Source organism: Solea senegalensis, linkage group LG3 (assembly GCF_019176455.1).
Source record: "Solea senegalensis isolate Sse05_10M linkage group LG3, IFAPA_SoseM_1, whole genome shotgun sequence".
NCBI lineage: Eukaryota > Metazoa > Chordata > Actinopteri > Pleuronectiformes > Soleidae > Solea > Solea senegalensis.
The window spans coordinates 19286060-19307872 of NC_058023.1; the positions used below are offsets into that span (position 1 = coordinate 19286060).

The following is a 21813-nucleotide window of genomic DNA, read 5'->3' on the forward strand; positions in this document are numbered from 1 at the left end:
AATTACAGCGTCCATAATGACATTTATGTCTTTTGACATAAGTCAAAATAAGTCATGACACTTATGACTTTTTTGGTCGTCAACGCAATCGGGTGTTGAAAGTAACACTAAAAATGTATGATTCAAATATATTTGTATTTGAACAAGTCACAGAAGGAGCACGAGTACAGGGTATTTGCATTGTACCTACGGAACAGGCAAATAATCAAAAAATAAAATGATCGGTGTAAAATAAAATGATTCATTTCATTTTGCCTGTTCTGTAGATGCAATGTAAATACCCTGTAATTCCCTGTATTTGCATTGTGCATTGCAGGTAAAAGCACCAAACAAAATCAGAAAATAGATGTGTACATGTATACCAACGTTTAGGGATATCAGGAAATAATGTGCTATAAAATGTTACATTTTATTACATTTTCGTTTAATTGTAATAAATATAACCGGTCAGACATTATAGTTGTGTCTGCTTAACCCCCTCTAAAGTAAAAAAAAAATCAATTTGTTATAACACATACAGATATATACCTTTGGGTTAATTAAGAAAATAGATTACAGTGTCACGACGGCTACATTTCTCAATACACTGTCTGAAGTCAGTGCACGTTCCCCCGAAGGCCTATTGCGCGCTCTCGTTACCCATGTCGCCATTTTGATTCGAAAAATATGACTGAGTTTTTCCTGCCGTGCATGCTAAAGTTAGCCTTGCATTTGAATTACTTTGTGCGTGAGTACGAACCACACTCTATGTATCTGGAATAACAGGTATTACTTTTAGTCTCAAGCAGCTGTCGACGCCGGGAACTCTTCATTTGATAGACTTAAAAGCAACATTTAGGTGACGTTAGCTAAGTTCAGCTAGCTAACCGTAACCAGTGTTGTCGCAGACTGACCCCTTCTTCAAAACAAATCACTATTCGCATACAGGCTAATGTGTGTTAGCTAACACTGATAGCTAGGTAGCTAGTGACCTAATAGCTGGTTGCTTGACGCAAAACTCTACCAACAATTCATCACAAACAGGAGAAACAGCAGCGGATTTCAAATCAAAGGTAAGTTTTGGACGGAGTCAACGTCATGAGTTTGGGTGAGTAGCTAACGTGTACTCTACTGCCGCATCGACAAAGTTGAACCTAAGTTGGATAGCAATTTAAGTTTGCGATCTCAGTTCTGGACACGGTAACTGCGAGGTGCTAATTAGCTTACGTGCTAATCAGCGTAAATGAGGAACTAACGTAAACCAAATGTTATAGGATTGCTGTCTTTACAAGCGTGTGCTGATAATCGTAAATCGTGAAAACTTGATGTTGGTTAAATTGTTACATTTGCCAAGAGGAAACGGGTTACTAGTTAGATCACTTTACGCAAACATAGACGCTAAGTTACGTAGATAAGTGCGATTGAGGTGAACGTAATGTATGTTCCCTATAACGCATCACGTCTTTAAATGATCAGTAGTATAAAGTGCTCAACGTTAGAGTCATGCAAGCTGTGTTGTTTGGTGTAGCAATTGGGATTTGACTGAGGCCAGCAGTGCTGTTGAGTTACTTAACTCAAGCACACACCGTTTTGGTGAATTTGTTCGTTAGTTACAGTTGGATAAATGAAGCCCCCGTGTTTCATAACACGTGTGAGGAATGTAATTACGGTGAAAACTTCTATTTTAATCTATGTCGTTGATTAATGTTTGATCTGCGAAAGAGGTGCCCTCACTGGAGTTAAGGTAAACAGAAATCTGAGCTCCATCCGCCAGTCAGTTGATGTGTTTTTCATGCCAAGACTATGGCAGCTCACTTACATTTCTTTAGCTACATACTAGTGTGTTTCTCATTGTTGTAGCATTCCTAGGAATTTGATGCCTATTTTCTTTTTTTATTGATTGATCTTTTATGTAAGATCCTACGAGTATAAAAAGCTTATTCGAGTTTGAAGTCATATCTTATCTTGTTTGAGGGGTATCAAACCCTCAGATTAGTAACCAACTGATATGTGTTTTCAATGGTTGATGGCTAGATAATTAGTAATGAACTTAATGAAACATCAGGAAACCCCAACATTTGTGGGGCTTAATAAATCGGTAACAATAAATTTGGCGCAATCACTTGAGTAGCAAGCATTACGTGCAGTTCTGTTCATTATTGTTTTTTTACAACTATGGTGCACATAAGTGCAAGGAAGCAGCAACAGGCTGACTTAAACTGTAGCTTTAGAAAATAGCTTTTGTTTGTTCTCTGAAGTGCACTATTGCAGAGTGGTTGATCATTTGCCAGTACATGTCACTGTGTATCTGGAAGAATACGATAACTATTCAGTTGCCACTGGTTGCATTTTGTTTAAAACTCAGTATGTAGAGGAGAGGGCATGTAAATTTGAGGTGGAAATTCCTTTGTCTTGATTTTTGTCGATTTTAAACATTCCTAATTACAGACCGCTGTTGACCCACAACATCTACGTGTGTATGCCCTTTAAGTGTACCATTGTTCCTCTTTTCATTGTCCGTTATATGTGGCAGTAAACTGTTTTTGTTGAGATCGCTTCTGGCGGGGTTCTATTTTGGATGTAAAGTCAAGCGTTAGCTTCCCTGCTCAGTGTCCACAGGGAGCATTTAACGGGTTATTACTGCACTTGTGTACTCTGTAAATGTATGCCAGATGGACGTTGTTGCTGCTGCTGCATATGCAAGGAACGGTCCTCGGGAAAATAGGAAAAGAAAAAGGAGGAAGCACTTTTAATTTCCTCTTTGAGCTTTACTTCCACAATCAACAGTTGACAGCTTGTTGTTCAGAGAAGCCTGTCAGGTTTGACAAAGCCAGCAGACATAATTGTTTTATTTTTTGTCACTGGTGGTTGTCTAGATTAGCTGCCACAGTAACCACACAAGGAAAAACAAAACCAAACAACATACATGCTCAGTCATGAAACCATCAAATATTTGTTCTCCATGCAACCTCCATTTACTTTTGTATTTCCGTATTTTTGTAGGTCATTAAAAGGCTGTTTTGTTTACAAAGTAATATGATAGGAAATATTAATTACATCTTGTTCAGCAATGCCCAGATACAGGGTTAGTTTTCTTTTTTCACTCGGTCTGGAAACCTGTCATAATCTTTTATGGTTGTTACCAAGCCTTAAAAATAGCTCATCTTCTCTTTGATACACCTGCTCATATACTTTTTTACAACATAATTGGCAGGTAGATGTTCTGAGCATCTTGAGGAACTTGCCACAGTTGTCTCAGTTGCTATTGTCTGTCTATATAATCTCAGTCTGATTTTAGAGGTTTGAGATCAGGACTCTGACTGTTTGTTTGTGGTCAGTCAGATGCCTTCTTGGCAGCATTAAAGGTACAGTGTAAAATTTAGCAATGTTTATTGGTGAAGTTGCAGGTGAATAGCCTTCACTTCACCATTCCCTTCCAACTGTGTTGGAGAACCTACCATACGTAGCCTTCAGATAGCATCAAAACTCAATAAACGTTTAACATGTCCACTGCTGGTTACTGTTAAAATATGGTGGTCTAAAATGGCCGCCTCCGCAGAACTGACCAATTTCCTGATATAAATATAAAAGGCTTATTTTGAGGTAAGGAAAAACAACAAATCGCAGAAAGCAGTATTATTATTTTGCCTGCCAAATTAAAATAATCCCACCTAAATTTTACAAAAACTGATGGATAAGAAGTTCCTCAACTTTATATTGGGACACAAAATGAGGTTAGTCCAACTTAATATTTGTTGAAGAACAGTATAATACCTCCTGTGTACGTGTACATGTATGTATGTATGTATGTATGTATTTATCCAGGATTTAAAATCTTGTGTAGTTAGTTCTTCTAAAATCTGTTGGCTCATCTGATGAATGTTTTTTGTGTTGTGTGCAGGTTATGGTGAGTCGCACAGTGTCTCATCTCCTAAAGAGGCCTGCATTTTAAGAGGAGACCCATGCTGATAAATGCCAGGCCTCGCCACACTCTCTGTCGTCTGCACAAACACAAATGCCTGCCTGCCCGTGGGGGAGGTCTGATTAAAGATATCCACATTTCATCCACTGGTATGTGTAAGCATGCTTCATCTATTTGAAATGTATAGGTTATGACCGCAGTCACTCAGCACACACAGAAAAATGTAAATTATTGTGTTAATCTGACCAAATCCAGACTTTACTACGTAGAAACATATTAGGCCATCTGAAGCAGTACTAAAATAATGTGGTTAGGATTTGAATTACGATTGCTTGTATTCGTGGAACTGGACCCACACTGGCTTTGGAGCTCTGTGCATTTTCCACAGCAGTTTCTGTTGTCCATCTGTATAATGAAGAGGACTCAGGAGGAAACCAACTTTATGCTCAGTCATCGTAATTAAGTCATCTTAAATACTTTGAAGTGAGTGGTGGTAGAACGAAACAGAATGGTGTTAGATATGGCAGCAACTACTTGTCAGACAAAGTTGTTTTGACTGGCAACATCACACGCCTACTTCTAACAAACTCAAAGGGGGCATATTGCCACGTAGTAAAGTGGAGGGGGAAACGCTTAATTATATAAAATGATTCTCTGCTAGTGCTTGTATGCTGGGACAACGGCAGTGGTCCAATTAGATGCCATTGTCGAGCCTTGACTGTGCTTGGAAGCTTACTGATTGACGAAGGCAGCTGTAATCTATTTGTTGTGGTCATTATAAATAACAATATTTTTGGAAGCTGGGTATGAGTTGCCATCGGACTTGTGCAATTCTAAATATATATATATTTATATTCAGTAATCCAGTTTTATTGGTGACTGATGACATCACAACACTTCTCAGCATACACCAAATCGGAGGTAATGTTAGCGCCAGGTTTGGGGAAGGTGCAACGAGAAACTTTGAGCTTACTTGATATTATCAGGACAACGATTTTAATAAGCTAACAAGGTAGATGTCAGGGATATAGCACAGTAACGTTACAGCAAACGCAATCATTTGATAGAAATAGCAAGGAAACACATCTAGGCCTATAGGCTTATCTGTGAAATAAACAACATTTGGAAGATCCATCTTCATACAAAGATTGTAGGTATTCCACATGCACCGTTTTTTTACTTTATGCTGCGTTCAAAGACAAAATCAGAGGTCGGATTTGTTTTACAATGCATGTCATTCCCATTGTTGTGTGGCATCAGATAAATGATTCTCCGTGAAGTCGGGGTAGATAGATTTGTGCCGAGTTCAAATGTGAAGGACGCCGACTTTGAGTGGAGTTCCAGTGCACTTTTCTCTAGTAGGTCGGAAAATATTTTTCAAAATATTTTTCCTAAAGCTTGAGACACCTCATATGTAAGCTAGACAGACATTTCCCCTGCTCATTACTGTGCACAAATGTACTGTTATGTACTTAAAGGAAACATATTATACCCTATTTCTCCAAGTTAAAATAGTTCCCTGGTGTCCTAATGAACATGTCTGTGACATGCTTTGGTCAAAATACCATAAGGATGAAGCACCATAGCAGTTCAATAACCCTGCCAAAACCGCCCCTTTCAGAACGCTCAGTTTTGTGCCTGGTCCCTTTGTATGCAAATGAGACACAGGCAAACACACACACACTTCTTCCAGGGGGTTTCTGATTTGTCCTTTTTACTGCGCTCACTCAGCTCCTGTTCCCTCCGCTCCATTCCTCTCTCCCTCCCTCCACTAGTTCTCTGACAATATCAACATGGCAGCGTGTGCGGAAAACATCGACAGTGCCGTCACAGGAAGAGACGTCCGACACAAGGATCAAGCCGAACAGTGCCGAACTGTAAATCAGTTAAAAAGACTTAGGGACAGCACCGCTGATCGCGACCACTGATAGCCACCGGCGAGCTGCATAAACTGCCGCTGTATGTGACTGTATCAAACTGAGTCTGTGCTCCAGTCACGGAGGACGTACTGAACAAATATTTTTAATTAGGACATGTCAGAATGGTCAGTTATGAGCTCTATTTGATATTTTCTTAAATATGTGTTTGTACGTCGATGAAATACGGAAAATATTCAGTCATATTAACTCTAGTTTAGAGCTCATCCATTTGGTTATGATGCAAGGGAAATGTGTAAGTAAGTAAGTATACAGTCACGGTGTATCTAATTCTGTATGCTAGTGTTTCTCCAGCATACATGTCATCTTTTCACCACTTCTAGCTTTTTGAGCTTAGCTGCAAAAATTTCACATGATCATTAATATCATTGTGCCACTAATGAGTTTCACTTATAAATTGCAAAAGCTGCAAATTATGGTACAAATGACTAAAATTAATAATTTACAGTGTCTATAAGGCTGTTTAAGTTTACTACTAAAACAGCACACGTACCTTTTCCCTTGCATTTCTTATCCAAAAACATTCATTCAGCACGGCACACACTAGTACCCTTATTAAGTCACCTGCCAAATTTGAAGCCTGTCAAGTGACCTGTTGGATAGTTATGCGATTAATAGACAAACAGACAGAGAGAACTTCCTTGAATTCATGGAGAGATTTTGAGTTGAATGAATATAGGCTCTGCGATGCACTGGCGAACTGTCCAGGGTGTACCCCGCCTATCGCCCTATGTCAGCTGAGATTGGCACAGCACCCCCCGCGACCCTCCTGTGGAGGATAAAAGTGGTAGAAGATGGATGGATGAATGTGGCTAAGTTGCCATGGGATCTTCATGGACACTGGCACAACAGTACTGCTGCTGGATTAATTCTCAGGGAAACACTGCTGTACATATATTTGTTCTGATCTGCTCAGAATTTGGATTAAATTACAAAAACAGAACAGCAACAGTCAAGCCCCAGTACACGGCACCACTGATGACTTAAAGGCACAGACAGCAAAGCCTCTCAATTCTGTGCTACCTTTAAACAGACCAGAAAAAAGGAGTGCTAAATTTCTACCTCAAACGGGCTGTGAAATAGGGGTTGAAGAAATGCCTGAAAGCTCTGAACGTAATAAAGAGAAGTGGATAAAACTTGGAATGGATACAAGTTTAAAAAGTTAGACATTGAGCAGAAAATGATGATCTACATATTTTAACAGTGGTTGCAGTGTAGCCAAAGAAAAACAAACAAATCTTGACTTACCCTGCAGCCCTGCAGATTCCTGACTGAAGCAAGTCCTGTTCTTCTACATGACTTCTGACTTGTGTCATGTCTCTGTTAATCACATATTGAAATTTGTCAGTTTAAGAAAAATGTAATTGACTTTTCAGTGGTTTGTTTAAATCCAGTAGTTTGAGGGAAACGGCTACACAAGTGAGCCCTTCCCCCATTATTTACCCCCACACTCTCAAACCTTTTTTTATTTGAACGTTTGCTTTAGCTTTGCAGATCTTAGCATGCAGGTTTTCTGTTTTTATACATTCAAGAATGCAATGACGCTATAGTGTGCTGCCGTAGATGCAAAGTCATTCAGAGTTAAATTAACTCTGCACGGCTTTATGTAGGGGTGTCACGATCTCGAATGTAAATCAAATATTGATAGAAACCACGCCCCCAGAGTGACGTCCTCCCGCGAACATTTCTCTGAAATCACCGGTGTGGAAATATTGAGTTTTGTCAATAACAGTCGTGTTGTCGACAAGAAAACTATGTAAACTATGTTAATGTGCCTCTAGCAAAACAAAGGACATCTCCACATGCTTCATAAGGACGTAGACGTAACTATGAAAACACAGGCAACACTTCTGTCTTCAAATTCAACTCGTGCTAAATCGATAACTAGTGCTATAGGTGTGTTTTTGTAGCATCAGACGTGACCTTATCAGTGGTGTAAAACCCTTGATTTTAGCATTAGTGTACTAGAACCACACTATGAAATGCTAAGCACACAGGTCACATTTTACTACAAAGGTGTTGCCTTCCATGTATGATAATGTTGAGGAAAAAGTTATTGGAGGTCTGAGCAGTACAGATTTAGTGGCCTTAACAACAGATCGCTCAAACACAGAGCTACAGTACATGACTCTCTATGACTTCTCTTCTTTTTAAAGTTAGTTTCTAATTGACTGGTTATTGTTACACAAATGATGGACATGTAGACAATTGAAATTGGAATTAAAGATTAAAGATTGAGAATCGAATTGCGACCTTAAAATTGAAAATCAAATTGAGGATTTGGATAATTGTGACACCCCTAGCTTTAAGTGTCCAACATTATTGAAGCATAATATTTAATTATATATTAAAGTGATGGTTCAGGCTCTATGTGTGGTTGAATGGTCAGTGCTGACTGCGCTGTGAGTGTGCCCCCTACATTAACAACTGGCCTGAGACATGGAGGCTTGCTCTCACTGAAAACATGGCTACCAGTGGGGAGTTGGAGAGGAAAGGAAAAAACAGATTTTAGCCACCTAACAAAAAACTTTCCCAATAAAACCATAATTTGTTTGCTGCCTAATCCATTAACAGAAACTGAAGTTTGTAAACGGCTTACTCTCCCACACCAAAGTCATAAAATGTTCAACTAAATAAATATATAGTAAAATAGTGAGCAATATTCTTATAACATGTGTGTATATGTATGTGTATATATATATATATATATATATATATATATACTCATATGACTGAAGCAGGCATAGATTTTATTAGGTGAGGCTTTTTGTTAGTTGGCTAAAATCTGTTTTTCCCTTATGCCTCTGGCAGCTATGCTTTCAGCCAGCATCGATGTCTGAGGTGCACAGGATCGACTTTGTGTTAGTAGCTCATACAACGGCATTTCACAATACTGTTCTTAAATGATCTGTTAATACAAAACAATATTGTTCTGCACAGACTGGGATAAAACAATTGGATATAAATAATGAAGATATTTGTTTACTGTCATAAAGGAGCAAAGAACAGAATAAGACGCTAAAATCACAGAGCCATTGACTTTTTAATATCTCATCTCAACTGAAACTTATCAATTATCAAAATAGTCAGTGATGAATATAGTCGTCAATTACTAATTGGTTGATCGTAAATTTAATCCTCAAGCTATCTCTGTTCAGTTTCCTTGATGTTTTACATCCATATTTTTTCATCTGTATATTGCTTTGTATTTTTGAAAAATACATTTTTATAAAAAAAGCTTACATTCCTGCTTACATCTCATTTTCCACTGCTTCCTTTTCCACCTTCCCTTCCACTCTTTTGTTTCCCCACTACTGGGCCTTCCTTGTTTCCTCATCCTCCCCCACCCGCATGTTATGCGTTTTCCTCTCACCTAGGGCTGTGTCCACCATCCCAGCAGCAACCATGTTTTGGAAGTTTGACCTTCACACCACCTCCCACATTGACCAGCTCCTGGACAGGGAGGACGTGACACTGAGAGAACTGATGGAGGAGGATGATGTCCTGCAGGAGTGCAAGGCCCAAAACCGCAGATTGCTCCTCTTCCTCTCCCAGGACCACTGCATGCAGGAGCTGGTCAGCCTCATCACCACAGAGCCTCCTGCTGACCTGGAGGAGAGGAGCCGCTTCAAGTGAGCACCACCACAACAGTGTTACAATGTTACATAATTTACAATCCAGGTTTTATATGCATCATTAATATTTTTTACAACTCATTATTTACACCAGGACTCATTGTCATTCTGTGTTTTCCATTAAGATTTCCCAACATTGCTTGTGAGCTCCTGACATCAGATGTGTCCATTATTAACGATAAGCTTGGCGGGGACGATTCTCTCCTCGAGATGCTCTACCACTTCTTGGAACAGGACCCTCCTCTCAACCCGTTACTGGCCAGCTTCTTCAGCAAAACTATTGGCAATCTCATTGCAAGGAAAACCGAACAGGTAGAATGGAAAAGATCATGGCTTGTCAATGCACTGTACAACATAAGAACTATGTAAAAATTAAAACACCTTTTGTTTTGGCAGGTGATTACCTTTCTAAAGAACAAGGAAGGATTCATTGGTCTGGTGCTGAAACATATTGATGCATCTGCCATGATGGACCTACTGCTTCGCCTCATCAGTTGTGTGGAGCCTGCTCCGTTAAGGCAGGAGGTCCTTCATGTAAGTGTTGTTTGTATTCCTTTGAGTGAAAAAAAGGCAAGAAAGTATCTAATTTAGTTTTTGTTTCTCCAACCCAGTGGCTGAATGAGGAGAATTTGGTACAGAGACTCACAGAGCTCATTTATACTGGTAAAGATGAGGAGGTGAGTGTTAAACCTTTACAGCTGTGCTGTTAGTGCATGTTTTTGTGAAGTGTGGTTGTTTGAGGTACTGACACACAGCACTGAGCACTGGTTTCATAGTGCACGCCACAAGTGAGATGCTGTTGCCAGAAACAGTCTTGAATCATGGGCACTGAAAACACAAGCCAGTGAGGAAATGCCACATAATAAACAGCTGACCTAATTACAAATACACTTGTTTAACTGTACAATATCTGAAGAACTTATTTATTTGTATCTCACATGTGTGAAATCCTCACTTGTGTCAAAAGACCTCAACTATCACTTCAAACTAATACTTTCTTTGTCTCAAAACTCAAAGAAATCAACTATTAATGTAGTTTAAAAATTCAACAATTTACTTTTCAGAGACAATCAAATGCATCACAAACACTTTGTGACATCATCCGCCTTAGTCGAGACCAGGCCAATCAGATGCAAGAAAACATGGAGGCTGACCCACTATTGGCTGTACTAGAGTCGTAAGTGTACACTGCATTATAGGTAAAGGCTTGTCTTAAGTTGTTTAATGGTGCTACATAATGCTATTATGCTACAGCATCTCACCCATACATTTCTATCAGTGTCAGTAAAAGTAAGTAGAAAACTACAGGACCATTTGATCTTTTTGCTATGGGAGGTCATTAAACATTTAATTGCTGATTCAATTGCTTATTGCTCACAATATGCATTTATGGACTTTTCAGGCAGGAGAGCGTGGCCGGGCTCCTCAAGAGCTTATTTGAGGGCGAGAGGAGAGAGGCCTCCATTGTTAACGGAACTCAAGTGCTACTTACCTTACTGGAGACCAGGAGGTCTGGGTGAGTCAAACTGTTTGCTGTCAAATATTTTATTGTAAATGTTGAGAGGTTTGGTTTGTCTTGGCCCCAGTTCATCCAATTTTCTCTGAGCAATGACAGCAATAAGAACAAAATAATGAAAATCTTGTTTCATTTCCTGTAGAGCAAATGCTTAAATCTCAGTATGGAATCTGCCCTTTTAAGTTAGTTGTGTGTGTGTGTGTGTGTGTGTGTGTGTGTGTGTGTGTGTAATGTTTTTGTCTGCTTGTCTGCCCCAGGATGGAAGGGCTGATGGATCTGTATTCTCAGGGTTACGAAAGGTCTTACACTGTCAACAGCAGTATTATAAATGCCATTGAGCCCCATTTAAAGGACTTCCAGCAGCTTCTTCTGGATCCCCCCAAGGTAAAGACACAGTGCATTCCCATGTGATGAAGCAATATTAATTCTAGATTTAACCACGCCTGTGTTCTTCTTAATCGATTCAAATCATTTTTGTAACTGCACTAGTTGATACACTTTTCTTTTTCCACCTCTAGAAAAGTGCAATATTGACGACCGTTGGCGTTCTAGAGCAGCCACTGGGGAACGCCCGCCTTCACGTGGCCAGGCTGGTGGCCGCCCTACTGCAGACCAATGCCCTCAGCATCTGCCAGGAGCTCTGCAATCTTGCCACCATGGACCTACTACTGGTAGGCTAAGCCTGTCTTGACTGTGGACATTGAAACTCTAGACATTGTAACCACAGTTTGTAATTGTACACATACAGTAGTATGTGATATTTGAGCCCTTGTGCATTTTAAGAAGCAGTTGTATATGATGTGTGTACCTCGTTTGGTTCTGTATATCTGAAAAAAGTTGCATCAGATTTGTATATGGTTATTATAAAGGAATGGAGCCACTGATTACCTAATTACATTCAGGGCAGTGGGTGTGGCCTGTTTGGAGCAGGTTAATATTACACTGTAATGCTCTTTGCTGTTCAGCAGACAGGAATCAAACACTCTTTTGTTGCTTCAATTCAATTAGACAACATGGAGGAAGGTCTTGTTGATCTTTGTTAAGATATTACTACCATGACCTCTGGAGCAGAGCCATGTGCTGCTGCAGTAGTAAAAAAAAGGGAATATGTTTCTACTGGTAAATCTTGGTGACTCTATTTTGTTTGGAGTTTTCCTTTCATCTGTCTTTCTCTCTTTTTTCTCCTCTTTTCACAGGATTTGTTCTTCAAGTACTCCTGGAATAATTTTTTGCACTTCCAAGTGGAGCTGTGTGTGGCGGCTATCCTGAACCACCCATCCTCTGAGGAGCGGCCCAGCCCAGGCCTCCAGAACCACGATGGGAGGTCTGCAACGTCCAACCCAGAGGTGCAGGGGGAGGATGTGGAAACAGGCAGGACCGTTGATCCACAGACCTCCATCCACAATGCCCTCGTGGCACATGTAAGAACCAGCACATAAAGATGTATTACACCCTAAAAGTCAATGAATAAGAAGATTCAGAGTCTAATTAATTTTTGTTCGTCAATCAGTGGATGTGTTCTGTAAGATATCAGAGTTATTTTACACAGCAGTGTTGGCGTAATCGCATTCTCTTTTTCTCTTAAACTCTCAGCTCTTTCAGAAGTGTCGATTGGTACAGAGGATCCTTGATGCCTGGGAAGAGAATGATAGAATACAGTAAGAGTCTTTTTATAGCTAGAGATATCTAATTAAAACAGCATATTTCCAACCACTACTTTATGACTTTGTATTTCTGTACAGCTGCATTTTGCTTGGTTTATATTTCAGTTTCATGTTGATTATTCATATGAGAGCTAAAAACGTTAACTGCTGTCTTCCTTCTGATAAGTGCAGTACAAATGTACAAAGGTTAAATTGGGTTATTGTGCTGAATATAATCAGAAGTGTCCTTGTGAATCCCAGGTCTGAGGGAGGCACCAGGAGAGGCAACATGGGTCATCTGACTAGAATTGCCAACATGGTGGTCCAGAACCTAGAAAAAGGACCGGTACAGACCCAGATCGCTGACCTCATAACAGGTGATCATGAACGACAGTGATGTCACATGAGTTATTTGTTAAACTGAAAATTCAAAAACACTTAAAATCCCTGTCGTGGTTCAAGAGCTGCCAGAAGACTGCAGAGGTCGCTGGGAAAGCTTTGTGGACGAGACCCTGAGAGAGACTAACAGGAGGAACACCGTGGAGCTGGTGAGAGTTCATTTAGAGTTAGTTTTCACATTAAGCTTACATTGTAACTTCTTCAAAGAAGCGCGAACCAACTGCGCTACAATGTATGTTCACAAATTAAAATTTTAGGTGGCCTTTTCATCCTTCATCCTTGTTGAATTATTAAGCCTCAGTAAATTCAAGCTATTAAACCAGCATATACAGATAAATGTAGACGTGTTTGTAGAAAACAGTGTCACAGTTCAAAAAGGTCATATGAGATCATATCTTGCTTATTGCTAATATTCAAGTATTTGTCAGCCATATGATAATTGTGCATACACACGTAATACAACTGGACTGCAGGAATGAACTGTGCAATGCTAAAAATACAACTCGCCAAACATACACACTGTGTCTCACAGGTAAGCACCCACAACATGCACTCATCCAGTGAGGACGATGACATGGAGAGCCCCTTCCCCAACGACCTGTCTCTCCAGCAGGTAGAGTGGACTCACTGCCATGGAAACAGAAGTACATCTCCCACCTAGGGTTGGGTACCATTCACATTTGAAACAATACTGTTGTTTCAAAAGACAATGCAGCTCCTGCAGAACAGCAGCTCAGCTGAGACGGTAGATGTTTCTCTGTACTGACTGTAGTCCACATGATTAACTTCAATTGTAAGGAACATGTTGCATTATGTTCTTTCCCAGAGCTGCCAGGTAGAGGTGGGCAAGATAATACTGTGATTGTTGATTTAAAGACACAATCAAGCATAATAACACACACTAAAACACCACACAAACTCCACAGCAGAAGCCCTCCTTGCTGCAGCAGTGACCAGCATTCAGTGTCACATGACCACTAGTGGGGCCTACTTGATCACATGACCCGAGTAGCAACCTTCCTGCCACACAGGTTAGCCACGTCTGGTTATGCTAATAGGGAGAAAATGTGGAGACACCAGCCCCCGCAACAAACTCTTTGGAAGTGTTTTATTATTGCCTCTTGCTTGCTTTCTGCACAATTTACCTTTACAGCAGATCATATGAATGTTTACCCCGAGTCCAATGTTTCTACACTGTAGTTCAGTTATACATCTTTGAATTTTTACTTGAATGCTTAGGTTCAAAGAAAATAAGAGTTGTTTTCCTGAAACATTGTCCATTGATATAATCTGTAAGAAAAAAATAAATGACTTAAACTATTAAAATTAATTAATGACTATTACTATTAAAATCTAAATTATAAAGGATATTGACTCCTTATCATTATCATCAAAATCCTCAAGAATATTGAGATTATAGTTTTTGCCCATATGGCAGCTGTACTGCACACTCACAGTAGCAAGACAAATTGCATAGTTTGAGATGATTTTTTCACTTTTGGGTCATGTTCTGTCATGTTGGCAGGGCTCTTTTATATTGATGTGTGTATTAATGGACTGGTTACTCTGCACATGCATGTATTCAGAGAAAATTCAACAGCGTGTCCGGGCAACAGCTTATATTAGCTGCTGTTTGGGTTTGATATAAAAACAAAAATGTTGTCAGGCTTGGTTTGTTCTCTCTTTCTGGCTTACAGTTTAGAGGTGAAGATTTCGGTACCAAATCTTGCCACTGATTGATATAACATAAAATGGTACTCAGTACTTTCAATGGTCCCAACTGACGACTGACAGTACTACTGAGTTTGGTACCCAACCCTACTCTCACTAATGACAATAATGACCTCCTCTGTCCATAATGACATTATCTTAATGAGTGACATTCTAACCTTCTCCAGGCCTTTTCCGACTATCAGATCCAACAGATGACCGCCAACTTTGTGGATCAGTTTGGCTTCAATGATGAGGAGTTCAGTGAGCATGATGAAAATATCAAGTAAGTCTGACACAACTTGCAAATCATTGTTTATTCTAATTCTAATTGTAAGCACTACTTGAGTTGTCTGTTGTATTATTATGGTTATTATTATTATTATTATTATAATAATAATTATTATTATTTATGTATGAATGTGAAATGTCCTATTCTGTATATGAATCACCACAGCTACTGGATGTTGTTTATCATTTTAATATTCCACATCTTTTTTTCGTCAGTGCCACATTTGACAGAATCGCTGAAATAAACTTCAATCTAGATGCTGATGATAACAGTGTAAGTGCTTACTCTGTTTCTCACTGGGGCTACTACTGCAAATGATGCTGCTATAGATGCTAAATGGTGTTTCTACATTTCTTTGTCCTTGAAATTTTAGTCAAATTCTATGCACAATAAATTCAGCACTATATTAAAATTAGAGTGACCAACCATGTGATAATGTCCTAAAATAACCTGTAAATGTCCTTGTTTTGTGCTATAATTTAAAAATGGTGAATAGTTTTACATTGTGGGAGAACAAGAACATTCTCACACTTCAGCCTATTACACTCGTAACAGATTAGGTTTTTCCTAATTTGTCGTTGTGAAGAAAATGTTGATCGCACAATACATTTCAAAACATCATTTCATAATTTTTCCAAAAAGAAAATATATTTTTTATTATTATTATTTGTCCCCAGGCCAACGCAGCTGCATTTGAAGCCTGCTGTAAAGAAAGGATACGCCAGTTTGATGATGCTGATGAGGAAGAGGACATTTGGGAGGAGAAAGAGATCAACTATGCAACACAAGCTAAATCTAGAACAAGGTGAAACTGCTAATATGATGCTAGCTTTTTGTTTCCTTTACATGTCAATTATTATTTTTATTTTTAAATCTTCTTTTCTGTGCACTTTTTAGATTTGGGGTCTCCCAAACCTCAGAGGGAAGCTCAAGGAGTAGCATGGAGAATGGGGGCAGGGAGCAGGACCGCGGCTCTGAATCTGACGAGGACGAAGACTCAGAGCAAAACACGTCAGATACAAGTAAATGAAAGGACAGCAGCCATTCACATAACACTAGTGTTGGGGTTAGACTGGAAACAAACCTTTATGAAAGGCTCTTTGATAGACTTACCCATGGGTTGTCTTGCTTTTAGGTCCAGGCTGGTCATCAAATTTCAGGGAATCTGGAGGGACTGCAACTACCCAGGTCCCATCAACATGGGACAACTCAGCGGGAAGAGGAGCAGAGACACAGGAAGCAGGGTGGGCCAACTTCACTGAGTTCCAGCCTTTCTCCCGGTGAGAGGCAAACCTGTCTATACATTACAACACATGGGTCTCCATGAACTAAAATGTTTCATTGAAGTAAATAAGTTGTTAGAACACGCCGGTAAAGCTGTGCTCACCTGTACCCGAACCAGCTCCACACCATCTACAGTGGGTACGGAAAGTATTCAGACCTTTAAATTTTTCACTCTTTGTTTCATTGCAGCCATTTTCTAAAATCAAAAAAGTTAATTTTATTTCTAATTAATGTACACTCAGCACCCCATCTTGACAGAAAAAAACAGATATGTAGAAATTTTTGCAAATTAATTAAAAAAGAAAATCTGAAATAACACATGGTCATAAGTATTCAGACCCTTTGCTCAGTATTGAGTAGAAGCTTCTTTTGAGCTAGTACAGCCATGAGTCTTCTTGGGAATGATGTAACAAGTTTTTCACACCTGGATTTGGGGATCCTCTCCAGTTCTGTCAGGTTGGATGGTGAACGTTGGTGGACAGTCATTTTCAGGTCTCTCCAGAGACACTCAATTGGTTTAGGTCAGGGCTCTGGCTGGGCCAGTCGAGAATAGTCACAGAGTTGTTCCGAAGCCACTCCTTTGTTATTTTAGTGTGCTTAGGGTCATTGTCTTGTTGGAAGGTGAACCTTCGGCCCAGTCTGAGGTCCTGAGCACTTTGGAAGAGGTTTTCTTCCAGGATATCTTTGTACTTGGCCACATTAATCTTTCCTTGAATTGCAACCAGTCGTCCTGTCCCTGCAGCTGAAAAACACCCCCATAGCATGATGCTGCCACCACCATGTTTCACAGTTGGGATTGTATTGGGTAGGTGATGAGCAGTGCCTGGTTTTCTCCACACATACCGCTTAGAATTAACGTCAAAAAGTTCAATCTTGGTCTCATCAGACCAGAGAATCTTATTTCTCATAGTCTGCGAGTCCTTCATGTGTTTTTTTGCAAACTCTATGTGGGCTTTCATATGTCTTGCACTGAGGAGAGGCTTCCGTCGGGCCACTCTGCCATAAAGCCCCGACTGGTGGAGGGCAGCAGTGATAGTTGACTTTGTGGAACTTTCTCCCATCTCCCTACTGCATCTCTGGAGTTTAATTAAACACAACTGGACTCCAATGAAGGAGCAGAACCATCTCAAGGACAATCAGAAGAAATGGACAGCATGTGAGTTAAATATGAGTGTCACAGCAAAGGGTCTGAATACTTATGACCATGTGATGGCTGCAATGAAACAAAGAGTGAAAAATTTAAAGGGGTCCCATCTGGCTAGTATGGGGGTGTGATGATTCCAACGTTAATCTTGGATGTTTAACCATGACTGGATCAAGTGGATGAACAACCATCTCAGCCTCACTCAGCAGTTAGTCAGGACTGGACGACCATGACAGAAGCTCTTATGCTCAGTGAAATGCCATCTGCTTCTTTAAGCATAAAATGATGCTTAATACCATCAGATAGTGTGAAGTGTGGTGTTGGCAGTACCATGGGACACGGAGAGAGACGTTCTTGAATAAATCCTGTGCACCGAATGACCTCGGTTTAAGATCAGGGTGTACCATTCCAGATACTAGCGTGACATGCTGAACTACGCTATAGTTTTCAGATTTGAAAAGTCAAGGCACCAGGGGGCGTCTCTGCTGTTAATGGTCTCAATCAATAGTTTTGGGTTGTCTTCATTAGAACATGGTATAATGTTTGAGAGTTATGTTATTTATAGGAAAATAGATGATAAAGTATGGTATCGTCTGGTTGCTGGTGAATTACTGGTTCCGAAAACTGACATGGTGTTAGTCTAATTCCAAATGTCAAGGCATCACAGCAAGAGTTTGTTTTGCAACCAGACAACTATGCCCATTTTTATATATAGTCTTTAGTCGAAACACAGCATTAGTGATGGATCAGTTTTCTTTTCCAGCTTGGTGACAAGTTTTTCTTAATTCTCTTACAGTTCGGATAATAATCCCAGGTGCAGCTCTCCTGTGGACATGGACAGCGGGGAAACAAATAAACAAGCCAAACAAAACCACGACAAGAGTGGTGAGCGTTAACCTGCTTTTCAACACCTTTTTGTTACAGATGGACACCAGTTTCACTTAAACACATGAAAAGCTCACTATCACGTTTGTTGTGTACATGCCAGCAGACGTCGCGTCTCCAGCAGGAGAAGGGAGGAAGGCTCCCACCATGGCCTCAGACGGCAGCTCCTCCGGGGGATCTGACAGTGAGGAGGATGACAAAAACACTGGTGCTCCTCCTACTGCAGCCATCACCACGGAAACAGCTGGCAGCAAGACAGCTGACCTCAAAAGGTTTGATCCTGTAGCTGTCGTATAGTCCTCCTGTATTGACCATTCCATTCTGTTCTCTCTGTGTGTGTTACCACATTGAGGTATTTTTAGATTGGGGATTCAAAATGACTAGATGCATATAGTTTTGCCTTTCTAACTAAAGCTTCTCTGCTCCTCTTCAGAAACAGAAAGTCAAAATTAAAATTTGAATTGAAAATGGTCCCAATTTTGCATAACGGGCCGGTACGCTACCATGTGCTAGCTAGAAGCCTGCAACTTATAAAACAAATCAAAAATGATGTTAATTTCTTGATCAAACTAATAGAGCAGGAGAAACCATCCAATGTGTCTTTTTTGTGATTATGTACTGCATATTGTGGATTTTGCCACCATAATGATGATACATTTTCAATTTAATGTGCAGATGTTGGTGTAAGAAATGTAAGTAGCATCAATTTGATGTTTAACGGGTGGGTTAGGACATGGAATAGTGCCCGTCATGGCTGACTTTGTGGCAAGATTTGCAAGGTTTCCTATAAAAAAACAGAGGTTTAAACATAAACACATGCATAGAATCCCTGCAGTCATTCTTTAAATCTAATTTAATTTCTGTGACACTTTCCATATGCTGTTGTGAAAGAAACAGTACCTCTAACTATCGTGTGTGTGTGTGTGTGTGTGTGTGTGTGTGTGTCACAGTGAGGAGACTGCAGTGTCTCTGGAGAAACTCTCTCTTTCAGATCCTGTGAAAGCATCAGAGCAGCAGCAGCCTGCTGAGGACTCACCTGTAAACACACAGACTGACAGGAAGTAAGTCCACACCTGTCTAATCTCTCAATCTCCATGTTCACTGAACTCCACACTTTGCATAGAGAAAAACAAAAACGGAAAATGAACCTCTAGTAACCTCTATATAATTGGCGTCTACTAGCATCTGTGCATTGACTTTGTCTGTAAACTGGCTGTCCAGTGTGAACGCCCAACGTGGCTGTTAGCATATGTTGTAGGGTAACCAGTCTGGATTTTCAATACCCTGTCTGGCGTCCATCACAGCCTCGAGCCAGACGCTCATTTATCCTCCTTTTTGGAGTTGCACTGATCGCAGCATAACTTCCAATACCTTGTGGTCGAACAAATAATTGGCTGAAAGCGGTGTCAAATATGTCAACAAACTCTTATTTCCATGTTGATTATTGTCCTGATTAATCGATTAGTTGTTTGATCCATAAAAATGTTGACAAAACCAAAATTTTAATTGTATGTGACCGTTTTGTTCCGTCTTCCTAACAGAGAGGACTCGCCATCTCCACAGGAAGCGTCAGTGAACGGACCGGTGTGAGCGCCACCCTGTGGCCAAACAGCACCAGTGGACTGGTGCCCGCGGACTGTCGGCCTCCTCCAGAGTGACCTCACTGCAACTCTGGTGTTTTTACTGAATCACTCTGCCATGTTATTGGACCTGGACACTGCCAATCAACACCAATAATGAGGCGGCGGGACATGTAAAAAACAACAACATATATGTATGAATAATAAGAAAACAAAAGCAACAGACAGGACGGAGTGTAGAGGAATCATCTTCAAAGCCTTTTTTCCCCGATGTTGCACATAATTCCGTGCGTTTTTAAATGTAGCAGCGCTCTGTGAATCGACAGAATCCGAGGGGTCGAAATGTCATCATTCTTATTTTTTTAATCTACTTGTTCCAAAGTGTCAGAAGCGTACTGTTAGGGATTTTACACACTCGCCCCTGAATGGATAGCACAGGCTAAAACCATGAATCGACAATAATTTGTTTTTTTCTCTTCAAGCTTAAGAAAAAGCACTTATGCAGCTATTTTACTGTACATGATAGCACAACGTTAAGTGTTGAAGCCTCTGGATCTCTGCCGGCTGTTCTCTGTCCTCTCACACATTTTCTGTTTCTTTGCTGAAAACATGTCGTCAAACATCACCAGGTTTCCGAATGATTTTTTTCCCCCACAGCTTCAGGAGGAGGAGGCGGGTCAATGAACAGAGTTCTAATAGTATTACTGTCTTTTTGCTCATGTGCAATAATGTCAATTAGCCATTTTATTTAAAAAAAAAATGAAATTAAGCCGTTGTTTTTTTTTTTGGTTTTTTTTAAAAGAATCAATCTATAGTATTGGACTCATTTGGTGTGGTTTGGAGCAAACATTTGGATTTAATCTCAATTTGAGGTTTTTCAGATTTTTTTTCTCTTTATTTCTTTGTAGTGCATGTATAACTGGTTCTCTGTTGACCTAGCTAGTGAGCTAAGACCTTCTGATTGTATTGACCTTTACGTTCTTATTACTCTCCCCTTAAAATCAACCAAACATTATCTACCTATATTCAAATATTATCTACATTTAAAGTAATTTTACAAGCAATCTTGAGATTACTATTGTCTGTTCCTTTCTCTTTCTCTCTCCACCATGCACTTAATCACAGAATGAGAGCGGCATCTGGTCAGAGTGATGCTGTATGTTTTTGTTTTCTTTTCTTTTTTAAAGTTTAATTTGATGTCTCTGAGCAGCAGCAGGATTGGAACAAGGGCAGGTCTGCAGGGTTCTGTGAAGCTCCAGGCCGCTTCTTTTTTTTGGTGTATTTACTTCAACAGCGATCAGGTTCTACGATCATTGTTAAAAAAAACAAACAAATTGAAATTAAAAGTGTCTGGTTGACCACATTAATACCAAAGGTGTGGCCTGACCCTGTCTGCTTGTTGTCTTTTCATCGCTGCAAGTTCATCAAGGACTAAACTCTGCTGCCTCCTGCAGGCGTGGTCAGTTAACGTTAACTACAGTGTGAGAAAGCCGAGCAGCTGACACTTTACTGTTTACCACCGAAACATACCAGGTGACTTTTCATTAAAATGTACTTGAATCTTAACCAAAATTCTGTCAATGAATTGTGCTTTTATGTTAGGAATGAGGCGCTCATTGGCCCAAAACTGGTCAAACTGTTATGAGAACATTGGGAATTAGTTCCACAAACACACTGTCAAACAATTCACAATATAAATCAGTGTCATAGGTTACTTCTTACTGCTTTAAAATGTGGCGATGTTACTTGATCTCAAACGTTATATTGAATAAAAAACATTACGTTTTTCGTTACATCACTTTCGGAAATATAATTATAAAGTGTCGAATACGTTTTTTTTGGAACCAAATCCACTTTACTGACGCAAACATTGCTTTTCTCAGCATA

At 39.9% G+C, this 21813-nt stretch overlaps 1 protein-coding gene across 3 annotated transcripts; it reads left to right on the forward strand.

Moving 5' to 3' along the window:
- Positions 1-629: 629 nt before the first annotated feature.
- ppp6r2a (protein phosphatase 6, regulatory subunit 2a) lies at positions 630-21492 on the forward strand. Of its 3 annotated transcripts, none has more exons than XM_044020578.1 (24): positions 630-1052; positions 3881-4050; positions 9216-9470; positions 9599-9785; positions 9870-10007; positions 10085-10150; positions 10538-10650; positions 10876-10989; positions 11247-11373; positions 11508-11660; positions 12186-12410; positions 12583-12647; positions 12894-13009; positions 13095-13180; positions 13564-13644; positions 14930-15027; positions 15249-15306; positions 15711-15838; positions 15931-16055; positions 16169-16313; positions 18258-18346; positions 18450-18618; positions 19297-19407; positions 19888-21492. In XM_044020578.1, exons 3-24 carry the CDS (start codon positions 9244-9246, stop codon positions 19934-19936), a joined length of 2670 nt encoding a protein of 889 aa, XP_043876513.1. In that variant the 5' UTR covers positions 630-1052; positions 3881-4050; positions 9216-9243; the 3' UTR covers positions 19937-21492. The 3 variants fall into 3 exon arrangements, with proteins under 3 accessions (XP_043876513.1, XP_043876514.1, XP_043876515.1); XM_044020579.1 differs by having other exon boundaries at positions 18453-18618; XM_044020580.1 differs by lacking the exon at positions 13564-13644.
- The last annotated feature ends 321 nt before the right edge of the window (positions 21493-21813 follow it).

Excerpts from the sequence above, each read along its gene's own strand:
- ppp6r2a (XM_044020578.1), top strand. The coding sequence starts at position 9,244 with ATGTTTTGGAAGTTTGACCTTCACACCACCTCCCACATTGACCAGCTC. Across the intron at positions 9,786-9,869 it reads TTGCAAGGAAAACCGAACAG|GTGATTACCTTTCTAAAGAA; the intron begins GTAGAATGGAAA and ends TTGTTTTGGCAG. Across the intron at positions 16,314-18,257 it reads GAGTTCCAGCCTTTCTCCCG|TTCGGATAATAATCCCAGGT; the intron begins GTGAGAGGCAAA and ends ATTCTCTTACAG.